This window comes from Ammospiza nelsoni, chromosome 14 (genome assembly GCF_027579445.1).
Source record: "Ammospiza nelsoni isolate bAmmNel1 chromosome 14, bAmmNel1.pri, whole genome shotgun sequence".
In the NCBI taxonomy this organism is placed as follows: Eukaryota; Metazoa; Chordata; class Aves; order Passeriformes; family Passerellidae; genus Ammospiza; species Ammospiza nelsoni.
The window spans coordinates 15389743-15413561 of record NC_080646.1 but is presented as its reverse complement, the minus strand read 5'-3'; the positions used below and the strand labels follow the sequence as shown (position 1 = coordinate 15413561).

The 23819-nt window shown below is 38.3% G+C and overlaps 1 protein-coding gene across 2 annotated transcripts in view; it reads left to right on the top strand.

The window, feature by feature from the left end:
* Window positions 1-23819, top strand: part of HERC1 (HECT and RLD domain containing E3 ubiquitin protein ligase family member 1) — a 99254-nt gene that overhangs the window by 20853 nt on the left and 54582 nt on the right. For both annotated transcript variants that reach the window (XM_059482496.1, XM_059482497.1), the window contains exons 2-14: window positions 10397-11352; window positions 12526-12621; window positions 12922-13116; window positions 14749-15060; window positions 15638-15734; window positions 17292-17435; window positions 18055-18182; window positions 19026-19170; window positions 19262-19433; window positions 20418-20552; window positions 21326-21491; window positions 22034-22159; window positions 22746-22967. In XM_059482496.1, coding sequence (XP_059338479.1) covers window positions 10423-11352; window positions 12526-12621; window positions 12922-13116; window positions 14749-15060; window positions 15638-15734; window positions 17292-17435; window positions 18055-18182; window positions 19026-19170; window positions 19262-19433; window positions 20418-20552; window positions 21326-21491; window positions 22034-22159; window positions 22746-22967 — 2868 coding nt within the window. In that variant the 5' untranslated portion in view covers window positions 10397-10422. The remainder of the gene's footprint in view (window positions 1-10396; window positions 11353-12525; window positions 12622-12921; window positions 13117-14748; window positions 15061-15637; window positions 15735-17291; window positions 17436-18054; window positions 18183-19025; window positions 19171-19261; window positions 19434-20417; window positions 20553-21325; window positions 21492-22033; window positions 22160-22745; window positions 22968-23819) is intronic.

Here is a 23819-nt window from a genome sequence, read left to right as displayed (position 1 = left end):
GTTGCTTTTTGTGTGTCTACCTTGCCCTGACTTACAGTCAAGTGGAGCATTCAAGTCGAGTAGGTGTTAGCTCTTTGAAAAGATGTGAAGTAGCCCTCAGAAATGGGAGCTCTGCTGTCACAGGGCTGCTTGCAATAAGTGCGGGTGTGCTGCAGCTGCTTGCTGTGCTTTAGAGTCATTCAGAGTAACCCCTGTCAATTGGTAATATGAAAAAAGGAAAACACAGCCAGTCTGGAGCCCGGTGGCTGCAGGGTTTGTGTAGCTGTGACCTTGGGCTGGCCAGGTGTGTTCCCTGGCCTGTTGTGATTGACCTGATGTCACCAGGCTGTTTGGGAGAATGTTCAGGTGGCTCAAGCAATCATCTTCTCTGCTGGAAGTTGGAATTAATTTGCTGCTTAAAGAAGAGCCTGCACTTTGAGTCCTTATTAGTAACAACTTTTTCTTTTGCTGTCAGGACTAGATAATACTGCAATTTCATCATCAAAACATTTCCTTACAAATGCACGAATTTACACAGCAGAAGTTTCTTTTTCAAGTAGTTATAAAGGAGTTCTCTGAGTCAAGAAATGCAAATGTTAACAGGTGTTAACACAAAGGGGCATCCACAACTTAGCTGGGCACCCTGCTCCAGTGTCTCAGCACCCTCATTGAGACATTTCTTCTTTATATCCAATGTTAACCTAATCACATTCAATTTAAAACTTGAAAATTTAAAATTTCCTGTTGTCCTGTTACCACAGGCCCTGGTAACAGGTATCTCTCCATTGCTCTTATATGCCCCCTTGATATAGATATAGATATATTGATCTATCTATATATATGTGTGTATATATCTATTTAAGGGCTGCAGTCCACCCTTCTGCTTACATACAGCTAACTTGAAAGTTGAATATGTTTGAATTTTGACTGTGTGCACATATTGCACACTCCTGTCTGTTGCTGAGTTTTCAAATCATGATTTCTAGTAAGTACATCTCTAAAACTTCTGTAGTTTTTGCAAGAAAATGTTCCTATGTGTTGTGGTTTTTGAAAATACTGTTACTACACTACACAGCAGAATTACAAGTGATGGTACCTTTTGGGGAAAGTGGTAGTGCTAAAACCTCACCATAGTTTTTGTCCCTTTTCCAGTGCAAGATCAGGCACCTTTCTTTGCTCAAATTGTTGGGATGTTTTGATGCATGGGGAATTTCTGCTTCTCAGCTCCTCTTCACCAACTGCTTTTGATGATTGTGTATGTGGAGCACCTTGAATTCTCAGCTTTTGTTTCAGTAACCTTAAAGCATCTGAAGAAGTAATGGATTAAATTGATTTTTCTAAGTTTATCTGCTGAACAGTAATGATCATTTTTATTTCTTCTCTGCTTGGGTAGATTTTGTACAGCCCCTGGGGTTTTACATTGAGAAGCCATGATAAGGTTTTTATATCACTTTCCTTTTAAACACTAAAGTCAAAAGGGCAAATAGCTTTAATTTCATATTAACTTAAAAATAACTTTGTCTTCCTTTAGTCTGTCTCGAAAAAGATGTTTGGAGTAACCAGTTGTGACCAGCTGAAAGCATAGGGTTATATTGGTTTCAATACTGTACCTGATAATGAATAAATGAATGATCCCACAAGAACCTAAAATCGTGTAGGAAGATGAAAAGTGGAAGAATATCAAGTAGAACCTTAGCATGGCTTATTTCACAAATATGAGGTTGGGTGGAATTCAATATTTGGAAAGAAAAGTTGATGGTTGTTTGCATAATTACTCTTATTCTGAATGCTGATGTCATTGATTTAGTTTCCATATGCTGAGCAGGGGGCTGATTCCAGGAGGGAAGATCTGCCCTTGTGCTCAGTGGAGACAGATGTTCACATGCATTAATGCTGGTGTGTGTTTCACTGTCACGTTTCAGTGGTGAGGGGCACTCTGCTCTAGCTGCTGTTCTTGCTTTTTCTGGGTTAGTTCCTTTTGTTCCTTGCTTCCTAGTCCAGATTTGGGGGAGACCACAACTTATTTTTTCTCTGCTGTTTCACAGTCCATCTCCTGTTACTGGTGCTGCTGCCTTTTTTATTTTTTTCACTGCTTCTGAGGACATTTTTTGCTTTCAGTTCTGTGTGAATTTGTAGTAATTTCTCTGCAGTGCAGGCACTTTCTAATTTATCTTGTTTTCTGTTCCATGACTGTTTTGGATAGATTCCATTCACCTTGCATCTCTCGTGACAGTGTGTCCAGACTACATGGACAGGCCAAAAAGAACATTTGAAGATTCCTGCCTTGTATAGTGACCTACAGTGCTTTTGGCACTGGTGGAATATTGAACAGATAACTCCTCTAGCCAACATTATGTCCTGTTGGTTTCAGCTGTCACAGTGTCCCCTTGCTGTAAGCCATATGAAATGTCTTGTGGGTTTTACATTTCTGTACATTTCATATTTTTGGTATGTGACAAGGCAGGATTTTAGTTACTTTTATATATTCTTGGTTTCTAAATCACCTTTCCATTAAAATGCTCTAAATGTTGTTTGGAGCTCTGATAGCTGCTGCTAAATCCTGTATATACAGTCCCTTATTTAGGAAAAAGGGAAGCAAATCATTTCAGGTTACTTGTGCTTTCATTGTAAAATTCTAATAACGACTGCAACAACTGCTGCACTCCACAGCTGGCAGCAGGTGAAGCAAGATCCTTACTGGCACTTTGTGGCTTCCTTGTAAGAAGTATGAAAGACTGGAATGACAAAAACTTCAGGTAATCTGACATTTTATGGAACATCAGGAACTGTTAGGAGTGGAACTTGGCAAAACCAGAGAGCAGGCCTTCTGTTGCACAAAATAAAGGTACAGCCATATCTTGAATTTCACATTCAGCTCTGGAGTTACACAGGTTAGGAATTTGACAGAATATTGAGAAAATAATTTAGTAGTCTTGGATACAGACTAAAGACTTTGGTTTGCTGGTAAGAACATTACATGTATTTGAATGAAACAATAATTTAAAAGGGTTCTAAGAGCTGATGCTAAGAAACTGAAATGTTGAAACTTTGAAGAGATTCCACTTGTATAATGCAGCTGTAATACTGTCATCACAGTGAGGCAGTAAATAGAAACATATATTAGGTTTTCTGTCATATTTTAAGCAAATTAGCTTTTCCAGAGCTGTGATTGGCAATGAACTCAGAACTTCTAGTTTATCAAAAATTATCTAAAATAACATCCCAGAAAAAGTTCTTCAGTAGTCAGTGTCACTTGCAGTGAATGAATTGATTTATATTTTTAATGAACTAGTAGAATTATCTGATCATTCTGATTGTGAAATCTTTCCTGAGTTGTGTGTGAGCCACAAAATGCTCGATGTTTCTGACCCATCACAGAAGTTAATTTGCAAACAAAGCTTTAACCACTTGTAGCAGCATCAAGAGCTGTAGTGGGATCTGGCTGCCATCTGTTTAAATATTAAATTTTCTACTCCTTTTTAGAAACCACCCAGGTGACATCAGGCTGAAGGGACCTTGAGCACAGGGGGTGCCCTGAGAGTCCCTGAGGCTGAAAACAATAAATGGAGCTGTTGCAGACTGCAGACTGCCAGTGAACACACAGTGAGGAGCTCTGCTCATGTGTGTGGTACAACATGGCAGCAGGCAGTGCACACAATTCAGTTTCACAACCACATCTTCCTATTGAATTTTGGTGTTTCCTGCCTGTGATTTGACTGTACAGACAGACTTGTGTTGCAAGCTTTTGTAATTATGTTCCCATAAAATAAATATAGTCAGCTTCTGACAAAGGTTGCTGAAATTGCTGATTGCAGAGAGGAAGAGAGTGAATGCTTGTGAGGTTTATTTTTCCTCTGAGAAAACTTTTTATTTTTAGGATATAGAATATTTACAGCTTTATAGGTGCAGTTTTTCAAGAGCTTTGCAGAAAATAAAGCTTTCAGCTACTTTTGTAGGAGTTCTAAGAGCCTGAGCACTTGGCTTCTGTCAGAATAATTTTGGTGTGTGCTTGATTTTTGCTGTAATCAGGCTAAGTTAAAGAAAAATGGGGTAGTATTTTGTAGCTTTGTCAAATTCCATCCTTGTTATATCTTCAGTGTGTGTGCTAGTGTCACTGATTTAAAAAAATTGATTTTCTTCATACTAATGGAAGATACTGTCCATAATTTTATGCCATTTATATGTTTGAAAATCTCCATGGACTGTGAGTAGTTGTGCCTACCTTAAACACTATGTTAAAATAGCTCCCCTTTTGCTGTGTTCATTTGACAACACTTGATGTAACATGAATTTTGCTTTTTATCCCTGTATTACAATGTTTATTCTTTGGGTCTTCTACAGGGAGGGAAGCACAAAGCTGTAAAATAACAATTAAGCAGGGAGATTGAGGTCTGTACAAGCAATGGGAAATCACTGTGCTTCAAGATTTACCTGCATTTCTGAGCTGATTGTTCCTATTCTCCTTTCCATGGCCTGAGCAGCAGGTGCACTTCCTCCTTACCTATGGACTTGCATTATTCTTGCTGGAATACCAGTGCTCACCTGCATTTGGCAATGGGTGGAGCCAATCTCTTGGGGGGGAAGGGCCCTAAATCAGCTCCTCCCTTGCACGTGTTTCAGTGGTTTCTGTCGATGAGTTGAGTGTGTGTGCACTGAGGACTTCAAAAGCAAAACGTGTTTTGTGGGGAGACCACTCTTACACTCTCTCATCAAATCAACTAGATAATAATTCTGCTTTTTAAGGATTATTTCTACAACTTTCTTTGAAACAAAACATAAACCCTTTGTTTTTTTCTTGTCATGACTTTCATACTTACATGCCTTCCTGCAGGAATTCAGTGTCACCTCTTTTCATTTGCCTTGAGCTGTTCCTGATCTTCCTGATCCCCTCAAAAGGAGCTACAGTGTGATGTAACTGCACTGTACAGCTTCTGCCCAGTCTCCACCTTTCTTTAAATTGTTCCAGCAGTCTTTCTCTTAGATCTACACACAGCAACTTCTGAAGAGCTTTTTTAATTTCTAAGCATTTTTTAAATTAAATCTAAACCCTAGAAGGGAGCTTCCTATTTACTTATATTAGGATAAATTTGTTGGGTGCATGGAGGTGGTTCTTGGTGACATTCAAGTATCTCCCATAATTTCTGAGCTGACATGGAAAGGGAAGAATGTGGAAATTCCTTTGGGGAATTGTGTATATTCTGTCCAAGACCTGTCTTTCCTGCTGGATTCAGAAACAGAACTTCATAACTCTATGGACTTTAGCCTTCACCCCCATGCCAAAGTCCTTTGTAAATGACTCTCATTTCCCCCTGTTCCCTTGCAGTATAGGAGTACTTGGGGCACTTTCCAAACTCCTCACTCCTTTCACTGTGTTGAAGGTGAGAATTTCCCATACTAACTTCTTTAGTAATGTTTTTTCCCCCCTTGTGAGTTCTTATTCTTGCATTTGAAAGTGATCAAAGCTGTCCCACTTACCTCAAAGTGGCAAGACCTAAAAACTTCTTGGTTTCCTGAAGCTGTAGTAAAAATCTGAAAAAAATGTTTGTTCTTAGAGGTTTGACAGTCTTGCTGTCTGAGCCAACCAAGTGGATTTATGAGCAATATTTAGTGTCTCCTTTGTTCCCTTTCTAGAGAAATCTCTTTCCATAGCTAATTTAGGAGATGGTGCTAAGTGGCTGGAAATCTACTGTTACTTCTCAGTCCCATTTTACCTCACATATATCACTTTATATAAACACAAAAAAAAAAAAATTATACAGAATCTTCTTGATAATTTCACTTTGATGTTAACTGAAATGCTTTGGAAGAATTATTCCCCTTTGAAAAGAAATAATTGTTGCAGAAAGATTACTTGTGTTTCAGACACATGTACAGGAAACACAGATATTTTTAGTATCTAATATAAACACCAAAATATAAATCTAAATATATAAAATATAGAAATATTTGTGGTGGAATGCCTATTTCATTGTATCTCCTGGTCAGTTTTACATTAAGGTGTGAGTCATCCATGCAGTCAGTGACTTGCTACTGTATATATGCAATAAGCAAGCTGGGATTAATGACAAGATCAAATTCCTCTTTCTCTTTCTGTGATTAAATTGCTGTGGTGGCAGAGAGAAAGAAGGAACAGCATTCATAGTTTATCTCCTCATAATTTATTTCTGTTTCATGGAAATAACTTGTAAATGTAGTTAGATGCATCTCCAGTCTCTTACTTTATTCTTGTTTGAGACAGGGGAATAGTTCTTTTTCCTAAAATAAGATGCAGTTTTTCTCAGTGGAAGAATTGGCTGTTTGGCCTATTTCATTATTGATATAAACTTAATTTTAATATGCCCAATTGTCTGTTGTATTTAATAATGACTTGCAATGGGCCATTCACACTGTCAATACATGTAATTTATTAGTTATTGTAGGCAAGCTTCCACCACAAAAAATAATATTTAAAGTGACCTGTAAAAATTAGATGGTGGTTTTAGGCTGAATTGATTCCTACTTAAGAAAAAACAAACTCTTTAATAACACAGCATATTTTAAATTCTTTAACATTATTTGCTAGGCCACTGAAGACTGCATGCTTTCCCTATAATATGACAACTTTCCTCTTTTTCCTTATTTTTCTCAAGAGGGAAGATCTTAAGTGTATCAGTTATTATTAGTGTATACTCTGTCTTGCTGACAAACATTTGTAGGCTCTTGATTTTTTGTTTATTTTTTCCTTAAGTGCAGCAAACACATCCAATCAAAAACTTCTTAAAAATCATCATCTAACTAAATATATGAAGAGAACTAAGTGGATAAAGGGGTAATGAAATTTGTCATAGCTTTCTTTCTGAGTTCTTGGCTGTGTGGAAATGCATGCCAATCACTGAATTATTATGGTTTCACAATCACTAGGGCTGCTTGAAAGTTGATTTCTTTGAATTTGAAATGCATCCTGTTACCTCCTGTCTATTACTAGTTATGGCAAGATGTGGAATCTTGATTCTGAGCTTTGAATTCAGGTGGTAGTTTGGCTGTGTGGTGTGGGTTTTTTTGTGATGGGGAAAACCATGAACAGAGCAGAAGTAGCTGGTTTTGACTTCTGAGCTTGAAGGGACAGAATCAGGGATACACAGTCAGTCTGCACTGGGATTCAGCTTTGGCACTTACAGGTTCACCTTCAGGTGCATTTAAAGCAATGGACTGATACAAGGGAAAAGAACCTTTGTCTCTGCTGCAGGTAATTTTCATGTTTCTTATAACAATTAAAAGAGACCTCTCTTAAGAATATTTTCTTCCATAATTTAAATGATCTGCTCTCCTCTTAGCTCAGGCAAAAGCCTTCTCTGATTATATTCCTCGTGTTTTCACAGGTTTCATTTTAAAATTCTTTCCCTCACATTCGCTTTGATTTGATGTAAGAGGAGCAAACAGCAGTTGGTGTGCAGTGCAGGGATGGGTACCGACAGCTCTCCCTGTGCTTGTGCACATATTCCAGCAGAGGATTTGATGAGCCTGAGCCTTTCCCTGAGCTCCATGGCAGCCCTGGCTGTGGTTCTCGGGGTGAACACTGGAGGCAGCTTGGTTACCCTCACGTGTCTTTCCGTGCAGTTCGAGTTCTCCATCCCGGACACAGAACTTGGCTTTCAGGGTTTGATATGTGCATTTCCCCCCACCGGTCCCTGGAGTAAGCTTTTGAAATAGGTGTTACATTTGGTAACACTGTTGAAATCTTTGTTCAGCTATGTGTTTGAAGTCCCATTTTAGTTGATTTACCAATAGGCAACAGTAAAATATATGCAAAAATGTACTGCCCCAAGATGGTGATTTCCTCAACAGGAACTGTGGTTCTGAAAGATATGACAAATAAGTTGTGTTGCACATTCTCACGGTTCACTTCTTTTTTCCCCCCCCCCCTCCACCCCGAGGAGCAGAGGGAGAAAGGGAGGAGTAAGGGCGGATAAAGTGGACATTTTGTTTCGTTTGTTTGTTTAATATAAATCCCAGAAAGTTCTGGGTACTGTAGTTTGAAGTGTTGAAATAGTTTTATAAAGCTGTTGCTATACATTTAGATTGTTACAGGTTTATGATGACAAGAGAAAAGTACTTTTCTCCACTTGTCACATGTTTCTGGCCCCTCCCTCTGTGCTGGGCTGTGCGATCAGCACGTTCAGACAGTGTGTGGGACTGCACCCTGTGGGACTGGCCCACCCTGCTCACTTGGTGCCTTCCACATGTTCACCTGGCCCTGCAGTGCTCAAATACAGTGAAACAGCAGTGAGCATTCACTTGAGTTGTCAAAGCCAAATTATTTTCTTTTTGTCTGCCTTAAAAAGAACTCAGATGTTCATGTCTAGGCTCTGGAGCAATTATAAACCTTGTATTTGTGGCAATGAGCTGGAAGAAATGAATCCTATCTGTACCCTGTGTAACTGTTACCTGGTTTCTGCTTAACTTCAGTGATCTGTAGTTGTTACATGCACGGAGAGAGATCTTTTACATTTGTATTCAGAGAGTATTTCCAGGATTATGAGCAGTGTCTGGTTAAAGCCTTCTGCCTGTCACATGAAACTGAATGTTATTTCCAAGGTGGACCAACAATTTCTTCTGAAAGCTGCAGAAGGAGAGTAGGACACTGCTAAGGGCTCAGCTTCAAGCTTCAGTCTCTATTTTTAGAGATGCATACAAGGGCAGGAGGGAAAAAGATCTATCAGTTTTCAGGAAAAGCAGCAGTATCTGCACCTTTGAGGTACATGAGCACGTTTTGAAGTTTCTGAAAGAAGAGTAGCTGGTGAAAGCATAAAGCCCATGAATAAGTCTGTTTGGGAACTTCTTAATGGAGCTACAGTTCCATGTTTCACCTCTTGATAAGGCACAAACTTCACATAAGACCAGAGTTAGGACATTTTCATTAATTTGCCTTACAGTTTCTGCTAGGATCCAATGGTAGTTAGCAAATACCTTCTGACAAATGAGATGGTGTTGCTCTTTGTTCATCAGCAGGGTCCTGGTGTAATAGTACCTGTCTCTGTCACTTGGAGGCTGAGCTGCTGGGAAGTTTTGTGGTGTGAGTAGACAGAAGGTGTGTCTTGTATGAAATGCAAGGAATGCTCCCTGCTCTGAATGGTACCTAACAGCTGTGGCTGCAGTTTAGTGGGATAGTCCTGGGTAAGGGGCAGGTACTTGGGTAAGGCTCACTGGGGCTCATGGAAAGCTTTTCTGAAGGTATTCTTCTGTTGTAGGGAAAATTTGGCTGAAATAAAAGTAAGTGCTTCATAGCACACAGTATGCTTTTTTGGCAGATGTATTGGCAGAATAACCGTAGTAGTTTATGTTTTTAATTTATGATTTTAGGTGTGAAATGTCAAGGTAAAACAAGTACCAAATTGCACTGCCTGTTACCCGTTGTCCTGCAAGCACGACATGGCAGCAGCACTGACTTTCACTGCGTGGCAGAGACTCCCTCCACCCCCAGGAGTTTAGTTTGGAATTAGATCAAACAGGGCTCACACTACCAAAGGACACAAAACTCTCCTTTAGGAAATTATAGTACTTTTTGGTGAAATTGTGATGTGTTAGGACTTACAGGGTCAAAGAACAGAAAGTAATCATTCAGAACCGATGTAACCCATGGTTAATGATTATAAAACAGGAGTTAAACACATCTGTTTTGTATAATAGGAGATAAAGCATTACTCTAAAGAAAATTCTTTTAAAAGGAGCAGTTTGAAATCACTCACTTTGAGGAAGCATCTTTGCATATTAAGCTATGAACTACCTTAGCAAAATTTGGAGTTCACATCAAGAATCCTCTTGAAGAACTGGAGTCCTAAATGCTGCTGGAATTAAAATTAGTAATTTGAGTGTCTCTTTAGGATCAGAATGTTCTTTTAATTTGTTAAATTTTAAAATTTTCTCAGACATAGACTTAGGAGAACCCTGGACTCAACTATTTGTGATCAGTCTGTGTTCTTGTATGTGAGAAATTTTTCAAACTCAGTGTAGGTCTTTAGGGATTGTGATCCTTTATTCAGATAAAATAGCAAAATATCATACCATTACATGGATGATCCTGCAGACATAAATCATCATAGTGCTGAGATATGCTTATCAGCCCTGCACCTTTGTGGTTCTTGGCATCTAAATCTTAAATTGCCTTATCTGTTAAATGCTGTTCATGTCACGTAGAAGAATTAAATTTGCTTTATGTGAATTTTTGTATGGATTTAGAAAATGCAGACTGACTTACACTAGAATTCTTACATCATGCTAAGTAAGTTGCACATGCATATAGGTCAAATGGTGAAACTGGTAATTCTTGGTGGTCAGTCTTTCTCTGCTTACCTCCTGAAAGGATTATTTGGGTTTGTCCTGTGTCAGTAATAAGATCTATAGATAATATTGCATAATTGACAGCTTTTTTCATTTGCAGGACTAATGGCAAAGAAGTAAACCAGCATGGCAGCTATGGTGCCACCTGTGAAGCTGAAGTGGCTTGAACACCTAAACAGCTCATGGATCACAGAAGACAGTGAATCTATTGCAACAAGGGAGGGAGTTTCTGTCTTGTATGCTAAGTTAGTTAGCAATAAAGAAGTAGTGCCATTGCCCCAGCAGGTTCTGTGCCTCAAGGGACCTCAGTTACCAGATTTTGAGCGGGAATCTCTGTCTAGTGATGAGCAGGACCACTACTTGGATGCCCTTCTTAGCAGCCAGCTGGCACTGGCAAAGATGGTGTGCTCAGACTCTCCGTTTGCTGGAGCTCTGCGAAAGCGTCTCCTTGTGCTGCAGCGTGTGTTCTATGCACTTTCTAACAAGTACCACGATAAGGGGAAGGTGAAGCAGCAGCAGCATTCACCAGAAAGCAGCTCTGGCTCCGCAGACGTGCACTCTGTCAGTGAACGGCCCAGGTCAAGCACCGACGCGCTCATAGAAATGGGAGTTCGGACTGGGTTGAGCTTGTTGTTTGCACTGCTGAGACAAAGCTGGATGATGCCTGTGGCAGGACCTGGCCTCAGTCTCTGCAATGATGTTATCCATACTGCAATAGAAGTTGTGAGCTCTTTACCACCTTTATCTCTAGCAAATGAAAGCAAGATTCCACCTATGGGTTTGGACTGTTTGTCACAAGTAACAACTTTTCTTAAAGGAGTAACGATTCCAAACTCTGGGGCAGATACTCTAGGTCGTAGATTAGCTTCTGAGTTGCTTCTTGGTTTGGCTGCCCAACGAGGTGCCTTGAGATACCTTCTTGAATGGATAGAAATGGCTTTAGGTGCTTCAGCTGTGGTAAACACCATGGAGAAAACCAAGTTACTGCAAAGTCCAGAAGGGATGATCAGCTTTGATTGCTTTATGAGTATATTGACCCAGATGCGACGATCTCTGGTAGGTATAACCAGCTTTGGATTTTCTGCATTCCAATGTAGCTGCATTCTTTACTGAGTAGTTTCTCCACCCCAAATGCCAGTTTGCTGAATATGTTAGAAAGAGGGCTTTTTTTGTGATTCCCCCCTCGTATTTTCTTTGTTACCCACCATCTCTTTCTCTTCCTTCCTGCCCACCTGGTTCCTCATAGGTAAAGATGAAACAGCAAAAACAGTCTCTGTGTTGCATTTTGGTGTTATTCTCTAGCTTCAGGGAAAGAATTGAGGACACACTTGATCCACTTGAACTTGTACATTTAAGTTCATAGCAGAAAAAGTTAGAAAATCCCAAGTTCTGCAATACACCTTGTTTCCTGTTAGTTACTGCTTATTCATCTTCAGGATGTTCAGCAGTTTTGCTGATGCTCAGAAATTAATGTGATAGAAAATGAGCTAAATTGGAAGTGTGGCACATTGCTTTGTATATTGAGTGCTCACTGCTGGTGCTAGATGAATATTGCTTTCCAAGGTATGAAATTATTGCACAGTTCACAGTCAGAAGCTGTGGCAGCCTTCTGTCTTGTGGTGCTCAGACTGAAACAGGAAATGACTTTTTTCCTCATGTGGTCATACTTTCCTTTCAGGCTTGTACTGCTTGTTAATAAACATAAACTTTAAAAAAGATTCTAAAAAAGATCTGAAAAATGTTTTGAAGAATGAGGTCCATGAGAAGAGCATGGCAGTAGCAGTATCTGAATTGGAATAAATGTTGTGATGGGCAACTTCATTTGCTGTTGGATTTGGGCTGTATATACAAATAGAGACCAAAATATGAAAGATATGTAAACATAAAATTATTTATGATTAGTAATTTAGAAATAATTATCACTTTAGACGCAAATAACATGCATTTCATTACAAAGTAGTATTGGGAGAAATTACCTCCAAACCCAGATACCTTCACGAAACTGAATCAGTATGAATGTTGGACTAGCACTTGTGGGCAGTTTTGTTTTCCTGAAGTGTATGCAGGTAACCCAGCTCAGGAGAGAGGTAGTGTACTTTTGCTTTTATAGAAAAAGATGTTAATTTTTGCTTAGCCATAACAACAAGTTCCTAATGTATTTTGTTCAGGTGAATGTTGCTGTATTGGAAGTGTATTATTTCTCCTAATAACAACATTTAAACATTGTAGGGATCATCTGCTGATCGAAGTCAATGGAGAGAGCCAACCAGAACATCAGATGGCTTATGTTCCCTGTATGAGGCAGCTCTGTGTTTATTTGAAGAGGTATGTCTTGAAAAAAAAACTTTTAAGTTACTGTAGTTTACTTCTCCTCACACATGTGATTGGCGTGCACATGTGGGTGTCGTTATTCTGGAGTCAAAGAGGTGCAAAAAACATTGAAAAATAAAATGTAGTGAGACAAAGTCATTAAGCTAATTAGTCAGCAAGGTAATGATATGGTCGTGGTGATTTGTATTTTAGACAGTTACTGTGTTGAGGGGCAGTTAAAGCTGCATTAAACACTGTGACTGTATAGGAAGAAATATGAAATGCTGCTGTGTAATAAATCTCTGGTGTGAGCAGGTTTGTCGAATGGCCTCAGACTATTCCAGGACATGTGCCAGCCCTGACAGCATTCAGACAGGTGATGCTCCCATTGTGTCAGAGACCTGTGAGGTGTATGTGTGGGGCAGTAACAGCAGTCACCAGCTGGTAGAAGGAACTCAAGAGAAAATACTTCAACCCAAGCTTGCTCCAAGCTTTTCTGATGCACAGACGGTGAGTGACATCTGTTAATGGTACATTATGTAACAGTCAGCAGCTTCATAGTCACAGTATGAAACTGAAAAATAGTACTTTATTTCTGAATGTCAAGTTGTAATGAAGCAAATTGTAATGAATGATGTTCAGAACTGCTCACACAGGTTATTTTACTGAGAATATCTCACTACTTTTATTGATGCCTGGGAAAAACATTCTGGTTTAGTCTTAATGACATGCACAGATAAATATTCATGTAACAAGAATGACTGAATCACCTGACTTGCTCTGTGGAGACAAGTGTAGCTGCCTGTAGTTTTTTTTTGGTGGGTTTGTTTTGATTTTGGTTTGTTTGCTTTTTGGTGGATTTTTTTGTTTGTTTTGGTTTTTGTTTGGTTTTTTTTTAATTGTTGGTTAAAAGGTGCCTTAATGACTGCACGCTCTTTTCCATTGGTAGCTTTCACACCAGGGATTGCTGAGTTTAAAGCTCCAAACTGGACTAGCTGCTGACACAGCACCTTAAATAGCTTTCTGAAAATCAGTCTACATGCTCTTTCTGCTCTGTCACAGATTCTGCAATTGCAGCTGGGCACTTCTATTGATGCATGACCCAGAATATAATAGTTTGCTTTTCTGGTACTATATTGGCTTTGCAGTGTTGACTTAAGTAAAAGCACTTTCTGGTCACTAGACAATTTAGGTGCATTTTCTGGAATTGTTTCTATGGACCTCACTGATGTATTTTATATTTCAATGGGTTGCAGGACTGGACATCATAAAGCAAGTTTATGCATTCAGAAAAGTTTCAAAACATTTGAAAGAGTAATCTTTCAATTCCATGGTTGAAAGATCATGGAATGCATGATCTGAATGAATGTATTACTCTTTTAATAGTACTACAACTATACAACAAATTTATGTGATTTTTCCACTTAGCCTTCCATTTGATGATTGTGGTAGGATTATCTGTATGAAGGTATTCATTCCCATTAAACAGGGCTGTGGCCACCTGTTGGGGCTGGTTTATGGTGTCAAATGGAGCCTCTGCACTTCTGCTGTGTTAAGATTCCTATAGGGAATGATTTCTGTGTTAGTCCGTTTGCTGTTGGGTCATTCCTCAGCTTAGCACTGACTTCCCAAAAGGGACAAGTTCTTATTTGCTTAAAAGCTTTTGATCCTATTTCTTTGATGTTCATGTGATTATAGTCTCAAGTGAGTGGATTTTTAGCATTTGGTTTATTTTTGGGATGTTACTGCTTGGTACTGGTTAAAATTAGACAAAACCTACAGTGTTTTATCAGGCTGTTACTTTGTCTTTCTTGCTTTTAAAACATTAAGATTTCCATCTGTGAGTTTTGGAGATCTGAATGCAGCACAAGTTCTACAGTCTGTAGAAGAGATACAAGTAAATAAAATAATCACTGTTCATACACTTTAGTCAATTATGAAAATAGTTTTAATTGTAACATTTTTCCCAAGAATTTTACTTTTACTGCTTGCTGAAATCCAAATTATTTAAACATTGTGTTCTATTTAGTTTTTACATCATTTTGAAATTCTGTTAAAAAATACAGACTTCTAGACCTATATGTAAATTCTGGATTTGTCTAATCTCTGTATTTCTCTATTACATCCTTTTTCTTTTTGTAGATTGAAGCTGGACAATATTGTACATTTGTCATTTCTACGGATGGTTCTGTTAGAGCCTGTGGAAAAGGCAGCTATGGGAGACTGGGACTGGGAGACTCCAACAATCAGTCCACGTTGAAAAAATTGACTTTTGAGCCTCACAGGTCTATTAAAAAGGTGTCATCTTCAAAAGGATCTGATGGTCACACTTTAGCATTTACAACAGAAGGGGAAGTCTTCAGCTGGGGTGATGGTGATTACGGAAAACTGGGACATGGAAATAGTTCAACTCAGAAATATCCCAAACTTATTCAGGGTCCCCTGCAAGGGAAGGTATGTTTTGTATAGTGGAGCATGTGGTTTTGTTCTGTTCAGCTGGGATGTTGTGTAAAGTTTGAAATAGATAAAATCCTAAGAAAGAGTTCTGTGTTCTTTCTAGACTTTTCTTTGAGGCTGGGTTTGCTTTCAACAAAACACTAGAGCTTATGGTTGCCTGCGATTTGGGCAGTGGCATTGTCAGGAAAGCTTCTCACAGCCATGAATCAAACTTGTTCAGGCGCTTTCACTGAATTACAGTTTCGGTTTTGCTAGCTGCAACATCAAGGCTTTCACATATAGATTGTCTTAAACGTCCTCTGATGCTGCTTTTTCTCCTCTAAGACTAGGATATCATCATGCTAAACCTGCTTGATAAATAAATCATTAGTAGTTTTCCATAAGAACTTTTAATGTACTTATTTTCCCTTATCAAATAAACAGAAAAGATTGCAAAGATTATGTGTGTACTTAATCCTTGTGAATGAACCAGTTAGTTTGTGTAGACTCCTTCTGAAACTTGTCTCTCCTAATTTTTCAAACTTCCCACTTGGTTTGTGTAAAAACGTTGTCTTTCTTTATGTGTGTGATGTAGGTGGTGGTGTGTGTATCAGCGGGCTACAGACACAGTGCTGCTGTTACAGAGGATGGAGAGCTGTACACGTGGGGAGAAGGAGACTTTGGAAGATTAGGTAATGTGAAAATTTCATGAGATGCTTTTGGAAAAATCCCTGTGTCTGGTAATGATTTTATACTCCTGTTTGCCTTGTTCTCTCATTGTCCACTCTGCATACACGTACACATGTACTCAGGTGTGTGCATACAGCTGACAAGTGCAGCGGCTCCTAAAAGTTTTTAATTTGGTTGATTTTACAAAAACTATTTCTAAAAGACCTTTCATTTCAAGGCAAGTTGCTTTTTCTTCATTCCTAATAGTATACCATTGCTAATGTCACTGGAATATAAAAACAGTTGACATTTGAAATAAACTGAAATTCTAGATAAACCTCATTTAGTGTGATAGTGGAATGATTCTTTGAGGAATCATAATAATATGGCTAATAATATCAAGGGTCTGATTCTAATAAGGATACTTCATGTTAAGTTTGCCAGAATGGCTTAGTGTTCTTTTACCTTAATACATCTAAAAAGTTAAATTTAACTGAAACAACAAACCCTGTATTACTATTTCCTTCAAGTTAACTTGTTTATTTCATCATCTTTGCTGTAGAGCTGCTATGCCTGGTGTAAAACTACTCTTCTTGAGCAGGTTCAGTTGAACCAACAGGTTTTGTGCAGAAAATTTTTTCAAGTTGGGTTTTAGTTCCCTTCTGTTTTCTTTAAATGTCACAATCATCAAGTATAGAGGAGTAAAAACAAGCAAGTGGCAGTGGTGGAAGATGAGGAGAGTGTTTGACAGTCACAGCTTTCAGGGGAATCAGTAGAAGTTCTGAGTGTATCCCTGTTAAGAAAAGAACTCTGTTAGAGGTTTAACTAGAATTTTGGTGGGAATTGTGGAAACTTCTTTTGGAGTTTTAGATTATTTAGGAATTTTGACATCCTTTGGGGGTCTTGGAGTGTACAGTGGTGAGTTCTAGAATGTAGCTCAATGTAACATTTCATTGGGTTACAGGACATTCTTAATATTTAATCAGTTATGGATACCAGTGATAATAATTTTCCTCTATTCTCCATTTTTCTTTGGTATCCACAGGCTTTCTGGAGTTAAGTAGAAATAAAACTTTTTATGAAGTAGGTGTTAGCTGTAATGTGCATGGTTTCTGCAGAAAGGACCTGTTAGAAATGTGGCTGTCTAAAGGCAGCTGAGGGGCAGATCTGTTCGGTCTGTGCAATGGACAGGAGTGACAGAGGGCCCTTATCACAGCTCCCTAATGCTGTGCAGGATACCTGCTGCCCAGTGTTGGCAAGTCTAGCTACCTAATCAGCTGCTATTGAAGGCAGTTGTACTAGCAATTAGTTTTATTTCTTTTCAGCTAGGTAGAAAATGATCATAAGTTTTAGAGGCAGTGAGATCTGAACAGGTGTTCTGGAGTATGTCCTTAGATTTAATGTTTAACTTTGTGACAGATGTCTTTCAAACCTTACTATGAGTCTTTCAGAAAAGTTGGCAGAAGTCATAAGTTGTAACGTCTGCAGTACACATGGAATATGAAAAATCTTATGATTGCAGAACAGATATAGGCCTTTAATTGTCACTAAAAGAAAATACTTCTTTCTTTTTTCCTTAGGTCATGGTGACAGCAACAGCCGCAACATTCCAACTTTAGTGAAAGATATTAGCAATGTAGGAGAGGTTTCCTGTGGCAGTTCACACACCATAGCCCTGTCCAAAGATGGGAGAACAGTGTGGTCCTTTGGAGGAGGAGACAATGGTGGGTAAAACAAATGTTTTTGGTAGTAGTTTTTATCTTATTCCATCTGCCTCATAGTTTCAGTACTCCTTGCAGTTTGGTTCTGATTTTTATTCATCATTTGGTTGCTATTCAAGGAAGGGATTCTTAAAAAATCTAAATACAATATCTGAAGTTCACCTGCAAGATGATAGAATTCAAAAAAATATTTTCAGCAGGGGAGGAGTTTCACAGCGCAGAAGGGTCAGTGAATAGATGAACAGTTCTGGAAAAAATGCTGTGCTGATGACTTTCAAATAAGCTCACTCATGATATGTCAATAGCCAATTATGTCCTACAAACTATTGCATATAAACTGCCTGGGATTTGTGTTTCAATTTTAAAATAGACTATAATAAATATATATTTGTATCTATATATGTATATGTATATATATGTAATTACAAGTCTGTAATTACTGTAATTGAAAGAAAATGGGTTTTATAAAAATTGTATTATGTTTTAATTTTAAAAGCCTACTCTGATATTTTTGGAAATCTAAAAAAATCTCTTTTGGAGTACTTTTTAATTGTTGTCTATGCATTGAAAATACCTTTGAAATACCATTGAAAATAAGAAAGTTGTGTTTCCTCCTTTGCAGGCAAACTTGGTCATGGTGATACAAATAGAGTATATAAACCTAAAGTTATAGAAGCCTTGCAAGGAATGTTTATTCGAAAAGTTTGTGCTGGCAGTCAGTCTTCACTTGCCTTGACATCAACAGGGCAGGTAGGCAAAACAAGTTTCACTCAAATTACAGGAGTTGGTGAGGAGGGTCTTGGTTTTTATTATCTCTGCATTTATTATTTTAACTGTTGAGAAAATGTTCAACTAGTACTTAAGTAGAAGTGAAGTTCTTGATTAGAGATTGAAGTACCTAATGTGCAAGAGTATTTTAAAATGTGTAAGAGTCATCTAAGACACACTTTTCAAGATTCTTGCTTAGTCATAGAAAACATGCATTAACCTATGTTTTTAGGTTAATCTATGTAACCAGTGTAAAATCAAATTGGATTCAAGAAACAAACAACAATGAAATGCTTGTAATTTTTAATACAGTAATCAACTCAGGTGATTAAGTGATTTAATAGTTTTTTAAAATGCATATGTATATTAGAATATAGTTATTAACTGCAAGTTTTATTTCTAATCTGAAAAATCTCAGGAGAGCTTGAGCTGAATGTTGAGGTGGTAAACAAGGGCCCTTCCTGGCATGATGAGTATATGTAATCCAATAAGCATTTCCACACATGTAACCCAGCTGGCCTCCCCACCTTCAGCTCTGTGACTCAGAGGCTCTGGCTTTTCTAAGTGGGGGTTAGGAATGTTGACATTCACTGTAGCAGTTTGTTTTCCTGCAGCAGCCTCCCTGGTGCTGTGCTCTGTGGCACCTCAGTGGCTGGGGGAAGGAGTGCACACTGTATGACACGTGTTCAGTCAGGAAAGTCCTGTGCACACTGTGCTGAAAGGGTCATTGCAGTCCTTGTGCAGGTGGTGTGCTGGGGTGTTGTTTGCTGTGCTGGGCAGTAGCACAGGTGTGACCTGCAGTGTTCTGTGCTTGCTTTGCTCCAGGTTTACGCGTGGGGCTGCGGGGCCTGCCTCGGCTGTGGCTCCTCAGAGGCGACTGCTCTCAGACCCAAGCTCATTGAGGAGCTGGCAGCTACTAGAATAGTTGACATTTCCATTGGTGACAGTCACTGCTTGGCACTTTCTCATGGTAAAGAGAATAAGCTCTAAAATGACATGATCCTCCTCTAGATCAAAAGCAGTTGTATTTCAGCTTTCTTCTACTTTATTTATGTTTATAGATAATGAAGTTTACGCTTGGGGTAACAATTCAATGGGACAATGTGGACAGGGAAACTCTACTGGCCCCATTACTAAACCAAAGAAAGTCAGTGGTTTAGATGGAGTTGCAATTCAACAGATTTCGGCAGGAACATCCCATAGCCTTGCCTGGACAGCTCTTCCAAGGGACAGGTAATGATGACATTTGGGACAGGTATAATTTTATTCTTTTATGCAAGTCCTCTTTGGGATATATTTAACTGTTTCCTGAAAATGTTCCCACATCATCTCTGTCAAGCATTCTGGTTGTAATGTTTTCTTCTGGAAAGTCTTCTTCCTCTCATCTTTAGATATTTCTTCTTTATGTATGAATGTTTCTTACATGTAGTTAGACAAAACCTACCACTGTTTTCTAAATATTGACAAATGAGTCAGTGGGAGGTGAAACAACTCAGCATTCTTTATTTTTTGCTTCTAAAGGGATTTTTTTTTATGACTTGGGAAGTTTCTTTTAGTGTAGTAAGTAGTACACTAATCAGGAGACTTTCGGAAAGGGCAAGTTCAGGCAAATTACTGAGGTGCATTTAAAGGTCTTAAAAAATTTCTGTATGGTTGCATGTAAAACTGAAAATAAATAGTTTGGTTATTAATAGACAATAACTCAAATAATATTTTGGCACCAAGGATGTTAGCAAATGATTGCAGTGAAACAGTAAACATTTATGTATGAACTAACACAGAGGAGCAGAAAAACTTAATATTTGGAAGATAATTCAAGAAGAATTTCAAATGCCCTGTTCTCAAGGGAGCTGTCAAATAAGGAAATAATGCTCTGTGCATTTTATCCAAGTCTCTAACTTGACATTTATGCTGAAACCAGCTTTGTGAGTACTGCTCAGCCTTTGGCTGAATCAGATTAAATGCATATGGCTTTAGATTTATGGCATTGAGGTGTTTTTGTCCATAAATGTGGAGTGTTTGATTGTAAAGATTTTTACAAAAAAGAGAGAAGAAAATACCTTCATGGGTCAGGAAGTTGGTCTGCCATAGTTGTATTAGTTTGCTCTAAGAAAGAAACTGGTTTAGTTAAGTGTGTATTCAACTTGTTTAAACTATTAATTTATTAAGGCAGTTAAAGATTTCCAGAAGGTAATTTTCCTTGATGTTTGATTCCAGGCAAGTTGTGGCATGGCACAGACCCTATTGTGTTGACCTTGAAGAAAGTACCTTTTCACATCTTCGTTCTTTTCTTGAGCACTACTGTGACAAAATTAACAGCGAAATTCCTCCTCTTCCTTTTCCTTCATCAAGGTACATACAGCATATATGTGTTACAGATTTTTATATTTGTTTTTTGTTTACAGCAGTGGTGCATGGCTTAGTCTTGGTTGCTCTATTCTCTAACAAGCATAAATCTGGTTTACCTGCTCACTCAGTTGCCATTTGTGTAGAATTACTGTAGTGCACTTGTATCACAGAGGAGCTTTACAGTGTCTCAAATGTAGCAGGATCTTTAGTCTGAAATTTGTTTTCATGATGTAATGAATTAAATGCTTTATTTCAGATCTTTCCTTTAAAACTCATTTTTCTGTGCAGTTGAAATGCATTTACTGTTTCTATGTTGTCAGTTCTTACTCCTGTAACCTGTGTTTCAAATATTTTTAAGAGGACTAGAAAAGAATAACCTGACTTCTTGTTTTTAACCTGATTAGTGTACTTCTATATCTTCTGAGAGAAGATTACATTTATTGCTTCTTAAAAGTTATTTTTCCCTCTGTGTATCATATTATTGTTTATTTCTGTATTTTGGGACTGTTTTGCCTCATAATTCACGGGACTGTTAATCTAAAGTGAATGCCTCTTACAACCATTGTCCACAAAACCACTTCTCTGTTCTAGTTTCAGTTTTTGTTCTTTTAAGGAGGTTGGCAGTAAGTTTCTCAGAGGAGTTTCCTTCAACTCCCAGTTGGAATTTACTTGGTGGTATGAAAAATCAAAGCAGAGTTAAAAACTTAGTGTGCAAAAAATGGAAGGGAGTCATGCTAATAGTTGGAGAGGTTAATAGACACATATTTCTTTTACAGGGAACATCACAATTTTCTTAAATTGTGTTTGAAGCTGCTTTCTAATCACCTTGCACTTGCACTGGCTGGAGGTGTAGCCACCAGCATTCTTGGCCGGCAGGCTGGTCCTCTTCGAAACCTCTTGTTCAGGCTGATGGACTCTTCTGTCCCTGATGAAATTCAAGAAGTAAGTCATGCCTTGTTGTTTACATGTGAAAATTGTACTACTCTCTTCTGGTTTTTTTTCTGTAGTTAGATATTTATTAGACTTTCTGAATGATTCTGACTTGTCAGTTTTACTCATTAAAGGTAAAAAAATGTAGTCACCATCACTGTTTCATGATCTGAAGGCAGAGGAGAATGTTTGCATAAGAATTTCAAAAAGCTGCTCTATTTTGTAACTTTTTAATTATTCTTCCCTGTAATAATGAGCCTAAAATGTTTTTGTTGTGGATTGAGTAACTAACTTGGTTGAGTAATTCTCCTGAGATGCACTCTTACAGGAAATAGCAACTTTTGTTGGTCTTGTTTCACTCCTTCATTGTACTGCACATTGTTTGTGTTACAGCATAAAGGATTAGTGTGCTATTGTGTGGTAGAATTCTGATATTAAATGAAATTAAGCAGGTATTTGGGATGTATCATGTGTGGTGTATGGTAATTTTTAAGGATACAGGTGAGTTGATTATTTCCTATATTAAGAAGTACTTTTGGCTGCTCTGATTTTAGGTTGTAATTGAGACACTGTCAGTTGGAGCAACCATGCTACTTCCTCCATTGCGAGAGAGAATGGAATTGCTACATTCTCTTCTACCCCAGGGTCCTGATAGATGGGAAAGCTTATCAAAAGGACAGGTAAGGTCAAGTACAAATATGCCTGAGAGCAGCTGGGGTATGCTTTGATTTAGAGATAAGATAATTTTGAATACTAGATTGATTGAACAAGCCTTGGTGAGAGAAAATTAATTGTTTCCTGGGATGAATACTTGTATAACACTTTCCCTACATGGATTTCACACTACTTTGCAAAGATGACTGCAAGGTTCATTTTTGTACCCTTTTTCCTATGTACAGTATAGGGAAATTGTGTGTCTCACACCCATCTTCCCAGATGATCAGATTTCTCCAGGAAATACTGGAGAAAGTGTTCTGTTCAGTGTCTTACACTCATTGCCCACCATGTGGACAGTCTGGTTTCTGTCTCTCTTAATCTCAGATTTTTACTAGGTATGGTCAATGCAATTCAGTATATTTATCCATTCTCTAATAGTACAAATCTTCATGAAAACCTGGAATTTTTAGTAAAACCTTCCAGCTTATTTCTGTGTCCCATTAGAAGACTTTTACTGGGTAACTATGACTAATGCATTTTTCCTTCTTAGTTCAATATTTTATCTTTATTAACAAAGAGTGATTTTTGTGTCTAAACATTCTTGTTTAGAGAATGCAATTGGACATCATTCTGACGAGCTTGCAGGATCACACCCATGTAGCCTCCCTGCTTGGCTACAGCTCCCCATCTGATAGCACAGAAACTGCCTCGATGTGTATCAGCTATGGAAACCTCTCTGATCAAACATATGCTGTCCAGAGCAGTCATCCAGACACTCATCTAGCTGAAATCTTAATGAAGACTCTTCTTAGAAACTTGGGATTTTATACAGTATGTACAGGCTTCATATTGACTTTTCTTTTAAAATTATAATTAATTTTTGATATTTTGAAGGATTAATATTTTCCCCTTCATCTTAAGGAAATGGTGCTAATTTTGTTTATCTGAAGTAGTACTGCCACATGTATGTGTCTTTAAGTGGACTAAAGCCAGTTAAATCATCTCTAACAATATGGTTCTGATATTGCTCTAGTGGTATTTATTGTTTAAGGTGACTTATGTAAGTGCAGCTGGTTTCATGTCAGACTATTTTATTGCTCTTGCTTTGGTTTCAGATTTTTCTGGAAGAGAAAACATAACATAAGATGTAAATAGTTTATATACAGTGTTTGCCAGTATAATCTCAGCCACCAGGGAACAATAAGCAGACACCAGGAGCATTAATCTATTTCATTAACTTCACTATGGTGGTAACTACCTTGCAATAGAGCAGCAAGTACAGGTCTTACTATACACAGTGTGTCAGCCAGATTGTTGTTCTTAGAAAGTGTAGGGAAGCATGGGAGCAAATCACTGACTCAGCTTCTTAATCAACCAGCCAGTTGAATTCAACAGTGAGAAGAAATCAGAGCTTTGGACTTCTTGGCATAGTGTGGAGCTCCTCAGTACAGGCTTGGCAGTGATTTGTTCTTCCCTCTAGACCTCTTTCAGTCAGCAAGGTGGACCTGTCTGCTTTGAATTGGCTGCTTGAAACTAACTCCGTTTTTCCAGTGGATTCTGAGGGAAGTCAAGCAGCCATCTATGTTCTCCTTCTACTGCCATCCTGGATAGTGCAGTCAGGGATTATAATGTGAGATATATTATGCATCAGCCCACAACAGATCCTAAGGAATTATTCCACAA